Source organism: Brassica rapa, chromosome A05 (genome assembly GCF_000309985.2).
Source record: "Brassica rapa cultivar Chiifu-401-42 chromosome A05, CAAS_Brap_v3.01, whole genome shotgun sequence".
Lineage (NCBI taxonomy): Eukaryota > Viridiplantae > Streptophyta > Magnoliopsida > Brassicales > Brassicaceae > Brassica > Brassica rapa.
This window is the reverse complement of record NC_024799.2, coordinates 2573730-2580665: the sequence shown is the minus strand read 5'-3', so window position 1 is coordinate 2580665 and position 6936 is coordinate 2573730. Positions and strand designations below refer to the sequence as shown.

The window sequence follows — 6936 nt, the reverse complement described above, 5'->3', positions numbered from 1 at the left end:
AAAAATGACTTATCCAGCTGCTCCAGCCGCTTCAGACGCCATTGCCGCCGTTCCCTACTCCACCTTCAACTCTCTCCGCCTTGGAAGGTCCACTCAGTCCATTGTTGGTCGGCTCATCCAATTCTAGGATTCCAGTAACATTAACAAGAATGGAGAGTTTATGGACATCACCATTCTCCTCCTTGATGAACTGGTGATGATTGTTTCTAACTTATTTTTTATCACTTTAACTCTGCTTTGCTTATTCTTTGTTCATATATGAAACATGTCTTCATGTTTTTGTTTTGGTTTTGTCTATGGGTTTTTTTATGAACAAATAATGATTTTTCTCTGTTTTTCTTACAGGATCCTGTGATCCACAGTTTCATCCCTGTAATCTCCAAACAAAACAGGAAAACTGAATGAATTATGTTTTTAGCAACCGAATCTAAAAGAAATAAAAGACATCTTACTTAACAAATTAAAACCTTTTATTTTGCAGATTCCGACGACGACGAAGCACCCGAGGACCAACGACAATGGAATGATGCGGACGAAGCCTAACTGATGTAAGTAAACTCCTCTTCAATAATGCATCACACTATTATCGCTCCCCAATCTCACAAACTTAAGCTCTAATCATGTCAGGGATCCCACAGGTGATGCTGTCCCGACGACGGAGAAAAAAAAAAGAAAGATAACCTAACGTTTTTTTTTTATTTTTAGTTTTTAAGTTCAAATCATGTTTTAGACATAGAGCCCAACATAACTTGAGCCCAAACATTTTAAACCCACAATTACTTTTTCATAATGTAAAAACGTCAACCTTCGTTTATGTTTTGTTAAACTATTTTAATCTTTATGTTTTGTTAAACTATTTCACACAGGAGGCAGATCTCCTTAGAAGGGGAGCCACTCGCCACGATGCTTCCAGTTTCACCACTCTTGAAACTCTTATGAACCACAAAGCCAATATAAGAGCTCTGTTTCAATACAACGGCTGGATTTTGTCACAGACCACCGCTAAGCCTGAAGAGGGAAGAGAAGTGGAGTGCTGCGTTTTGGAAGATGGTTACTTGGAGTTTACAAGATGAAGATGGAACCCGTGACGAAGAAGACGAGGAGAAGTGTTACTTGGAATATCCTAACGTTAAGGATGTAGACAATGTGTGATCTTAGCGATGAAAATTAGTGTAGCTTTAATATATGCTACTACGGTCCTTGAGCTCCCTAACAAGTACTAGCAAACAATGTGTATTTTGAAAAAATAAAATAATTTTGTAATGCAAGTAGTTTGAAATTTTGAGTATTTATTCAAACAACGGATATATACAGAGTTGATAACTTGATATGGATCCCCAAATAAGTTGGTGCTGCGCTGTCACAATATCTGTCTTTTTAATTTTCATATACCTGACGTAAGCTTCTTCATCTTCTTCTCTTTCCCTTTCTGTTGTTCCACGCTCTTTCTTTCATGTTTATGCCTTTTTCACATTCTCTATGTTTTACTTTAATTATACTTTTTGAATTTTTCTTCCGTTTTGGGAGATGTCTCTAACTTGAGTTAATCGTCAAAAGCTAGGATCAATTTTGTTGTTTTATTTCCGATAAATTTTATTCTTTAATTTGCACAAATCTTAAACAATACCAACATCCCGTAAATCATACCGCCCCACCGATATCCAAAGTAACTGCGCGGGGTCTCAGCACCTAGTACTAGATAATATCACAACTCATATATGATAATTTATCTTTTTAATTTGTAATTTTTCAAAATTATGAAAAATATAATGTAAAATGGTTAATATATTGTAATAAAATTTAATGTTATTCTTACATTATTAACCTATCAATAATATTCATTAATTTTTATCAAAAATTTAATTAATCGAAATTTTTATATTCAATTATATAGAAAACTTATTATAATAATATTGAAATGGACTTTATCCCGCGATATCGCAGAAAGTCATCTAGTAATATTTATTTGGCATAGGGCATAAAAATGTCTTGGAACGGCTCTGTTTATTGACATGGAAAGTGGCAGAAACACCGGCGCCTTGGGAATGTATAATCACAAGTAGCACGTGTTGCTTTCTCGGCTTCGATGCAAACCTTCCGGCATTCATTATCCTTCATACAATATTTTCTCCCTGAATTAGGCTGCCTCTTGCATGACCTCTGCCCTTCCACAATCGTTGGTGCTTCTTTATATATATACATTATATTCAAAAATATGTCAGGGTTGATTATCAAATAATCTGAAATTTAATAAATAATATAATTTTCCATGTATACAATAAAGTCAATACTTACCAAAAGCAGAAAAGATAATAAGAACAACGAAGAGGAAGGTGATGATGGAAGCAAACTTAGCCATGCTATATTTTACTTTTTTACTTTTTCTCCTTTCTTTTTTTTTAGTTTGAAGGTATATTATGTGTATTGTACGAGGAACCGAGCCTAAAATGAATTTCTATTTATAATGACACGATGGTTAGTTTAGTCTTTTACTTTTCATCCTACAATAAAGTTTAACCACAAGAATTGAAATACACATCTATGATTTAGGTAATTAGAGACAATTCTTAAACTTAAAATAGGTAAAATAGACGAGAAAAGGCTAACCAAGAGATAAAATCTTGTTCGTAATTAGACACTACTTCCTAAAAATAATCATCTACCCGCAGCTGCTGAAACTCATATGGTATTTCCATCCTTAAGATAGATAATTTTATCGCTAATAAAAGATTTCAATTTAAATCTCACATCAAAAGTTAAACAAAAGAAAGTCTAATATATAAAAAAAAGTCTAACTCTAATTAGTATAAAGCTTTTTGGAAGGAAAACCAAAAGTAAATATATGCGAAATTTGCCTTTTAAACTTAAAGTCGACAATCTACTAATAGTTTTAATAAATCTCAACAGCTGAAAGAATTTAATATTAGTTTATGTTTACTAAAGCAGTTTCTCCACAAGCTACCTCCTCCGCTACGGAACTCGAACACAAAGTTTCTCACTTCCTTAACCTCTAAACCTAATCTCATTTTCCTCCGCCGTTTGTCGCTGATGTCATCTATTATATAATAGGAGAGTTTCTCTCCCCCTGATGCGATACGTCAACGGTTTGTTGGTCCCACTTTTTAAAAGTGTGAAAAAGTGTCAAATATGTGATTCGAACCCAGGTTATTGAGATATTAACACCCACAACTATACCACTACACTAAAGGATACTTTGTACAATGATGGCTGAAACTAATATATATTATGAAGGTCGGAAATTAATATAACATTATGGACCCCACCTTTTTTTTTTTAAATTGATGGGTAACGAATGGACTTCGACAAAAAGTGGGTTTTGGGCTTATTGATTTTCTGTTTATTAGGCTTTGTATCTGTCCAAAGTGGTGATACAGACAAAGCTAAGAAGATTAGGGAAGCCGCCCTCTTCACCATCTCCTTCGTCGCTTGCGATTCTCCTTCCGGCAATCAGCTATTATGGTCGATCTTTAAGGCTCTATGCACGTTTTGCGCCTACCAAACGCTTAGTTTCTCCTCTAACGCCTTCAGAGCTCTCACATATATAGAATCCCTCGAGGTAAAAGCTCCATCTTGTCTCAAACTTTTCTTTCTCAGTTTTCCGATCGTTTTACTTTCTCACATCCGTCGCAAAAATGACTTATCCAGCTGCTCCAGCCGCTTCAGCCGCCATTGCCGCCGTTCCCTACTCCACCTTCAACTCTCTCCGCCTTGGAAGGTCCACTCAGTCCATTGTTGGTCGGCTCATCCGATTCTAGGATTCCAGTAACATTAACAAGAATGGAGAGTTTATGGACATCACCATTCTCCTCCTTGATGAACTGGTGATGATTGTTTCTAACTTATTTTTTATCACTTTAACTCTGCTTTGCTTATTCTTTGTTCATATATGAAACGTGTCTTCATGTTTTTGTTTTGGTTTTGTCTATGGGTTTTTTTATGAACAAATAATGATTTTTCTCTGTTTTTCTTACAGGATTCTGTGATCCACAGTTTCATCCCTGCAATCTCCAAACAAAACAGGAAAACTGAATGAATTATGTTTTTAGCAACCGAATCTAAAAGAAATAAAAGACATCTTACTTAACAAATTAAAACCTTTTATTTTGCAGATTCCGACGACGACGAAGCACCTGAGGACCAACGACAATGGAATGATGCGGACGAAGCTTAACTGATGTAAGTAAACTCCTCTTCAATAATGCATCATACTATTATCGCTCCCCAATCTCACAAACTTAAGCTCTAATCATGTCAGGGATCCCACAGGTGATGCTGTCCCGACGGCGGAGAAAAAAAAAAGAAAGATAACCTAACGTTTTTTTTTATTTTTAGTTTTTAAGTTCAAATCATGTTTTAGACATAGAGCCCAACATAACTTGAGCCCAAACATTTTAAACCCACAATTACTTTTTCATAATGTAAAAACGTCAACCTTCGTTTATGTTTTGTTAAACTATTTTAATTTTATGTTTTGTTAAACTATTTCACACAGGGGGCAGATCTCCTTAGAAGGGGAGCCACTCGCCACGATGCTTCCAGTTTCACCACTCTTGAAACTCTTATGAACCACAAAGCCAATATAAGAGCTCTGTTTCAATACAACGGCTGGATTTTGTCACAGACCACCGCTAAGCCTGAAGAGGGAAGAGAAGTGGAGTGCTGCGTTTTGGAAGATGGTTACTTGGAGTTTACAAGATGAAGATGGAACCCGTGACGAGGAAGACGAGGAGAAGTGTTACTTGGAATATCCTAACGTTAAGGATGTAGACAATGTGTGATCTTAGCGATGAAAATTAGTGTAGCTTTAATATATGCTACTACGGTCCTTGAGCTCCCTAACAAGTACTAGCAAACAATGTGTATTTTGAAAAAATAAAATAATTTTGTAATGCAAGTAGTTTGAAATTTTGAGTATTTATTCAAACAACGGATATATACAGAGTTGATAACTTGATATGGATCCCCAAATAAGTTGGTGCTGCGCTGTCACAATATCTGTCTTTTTAATTTTCATATACCTGACGTAAGCTTCTTCATCTTCTTCTCTTTCCCTTTCTGTTGTTCCACGCTCTTTCTTTCATGTTTATGCCTTTTTCACATTCTCTATGTTTTACTTTAATTATACTTTTTGAATTTTTCTTCCGTTTTGGGAGATGTCTCTAACTTGAGTTAATCGTCAAAAGCTAGGATCAATTTTGTTGTTTTATTTCCGATAAATTTTATTCTTTAATTTGCACAAATCTTAAACAATACCAACATCCCGTAAATCATACCACCCCACCGATATCCAAAGTAACCGCGCGGGGTCTCAGCACCTAGTACTAGATAATATCACAACTCATATATGATAATTTATCTTTGTAATTTGTAATTTTTCAAAATTATGAAAAATATAATGTAAAATGGTTAATATATTGTAATAAAATTTAATGTTATTCTTACATTATTAACCTATCAATAATATTCATTAATTTTTATCAAAAATTTAATTAATCGAAATTTTTATATTCAATTATATAGAAAACTTATTATAATAATATTGAAATGGACTTTATCCCGCGATATCGCAGAAAGTCATCTAGTAATATTTATTTGGCATAGGGCATAAAAATGTCTTGGAACGGCTCTGTTTATTGACATGGAAAGTGGCAGAAACACCGGCGCCTTGGGAATGTATAATCACAAGTAGCACGTGTTGCTTTCTCGGCTTCGATGCAAACCTTCCGGCATTCATTATCCTTCATACAATATTTTCTCCCTGAATTAGGCTGCCTCTTGCATGACCTCTGCCCTTCCACAATCGTTGGTGCTTCTTTATATATATACATTATATTCAAAAATATGTCAGGGTTGATTATCAAATAATCTGAAATTTAATAAATAATATAATTTTCCATGTATACAATAAAGTCAATACTTACCAAAAGCAGAAAAGATAATAAGAACAACGAAGAGGAAGGTGATGATGGAAGCAAACTTAGTCATGCTATATTTTACTTTTTTACTTTTTCTCCTTTCTTTTTTTTTAGTTTGAAGGTATATTATGTGTATTGTACGAGGAACCGAGCCTAAAATGAATTTCTATTTATAATGACACGATGGTTAGTTTAGTCTTTTACTTTTCATCCTACAATAAAGTTTAACCACAAGAATTGAAATACACATCTATGATTTAGGTAATTAGAGACAATTCTTAAACTTAAAATAGGTAAAATAGACGAGAAAAGGCTAACCAAGAGATAAAATCTTGTTCGTAATTAGACACTACTTCCTAAAAATAATCATTTACCCGCAGCTGCTGAATCTCATATGGTGTTTCCATCCTTAAGATAGATAATTTTATCGCTAATAAAAGATTTCAATTTAAATCTCACATCAAAAGTTAAACAAAAGAAAGTCTAATATATAAAAAAAAGTCTAACTCTAATTAGTATAAAGCTTTTTGGAAGGAAAACCAAAAGTAAATAAATGCGAAATTTGCCTTTTAAACTTAAAGTCGACAATCTACTAATAGTTTTAATAAATCTCAACAGCTGAAAGAATTTAATATTAGTTTATGTTTACTAAAGCAGTTTCTCCACAAGCTACCTCCTCCGCTACGGAACTCGAACACAAAGTTTCTCACTTCCTTAACCTCTAAACCTAATCTCATTTTCCTCCGCCGTTTGTCGCTGATGTCATTCGATTGTTCTACCGAAGAAGAATCGACACAACCCACTGATATATGGTGTTTTTGACACCATTATATATATGTATCCTGCTGGTATTTTAGTGCTTTTATAAGTCTTCTTAATATTTTCTTGATACTTTCAGATCTGGAATAGGTAAAAAAGCGAAAAGAGAATGCATGAAGAAAGATGCCATTTTGGAATGTTTTCACATGGAATCAGGTGGAGCAATCCGAAGATTGCTCTT

General features: G+C 34.2%; 1 protein-coding gene across 1 annotated transcript; it reads left to right on the top strand.

Annotated features, from left to right (window-relative positions):
- Positions 1-2295: 2295 nt before the first annotated feature.
- On the top strand, positions 2296-5834 carry LOC117134272. The gene is made up of 3 exons (XM_033292493.1): positions 2296-3577; positions 3667-3842; positions 3995-5834. Exons 1-3 carry the CDS (start codon positions 3314-3316, stop codon positions 4002-4004), a joined length of 450 nt encoding a protein of 149 aa, XP_033148384.1. The 5' UTR covers positions 2296-3313; the 3' UTR covers positions 4005-5834.
- The last annotated feature ends 1102 nt before the right edge of the window (positions 5835-6936 follow it).

Coding starts and splice junctions, on each gene's coding strand:
- LOC117134272 (XM_033292493.1), top strand. CDS start 3,314: ATGGACTTCGACAAAAAGTGGGTTTTGGGCTTATTGATTTTCTGTTTA. Junction 3,578..3,666: donor CATATATAGAATCCCTCGAG/GTAAAAGCTCCA, acceptor TGACTTATCCAG/CTGCTCCAGCCGCTTCAGCC.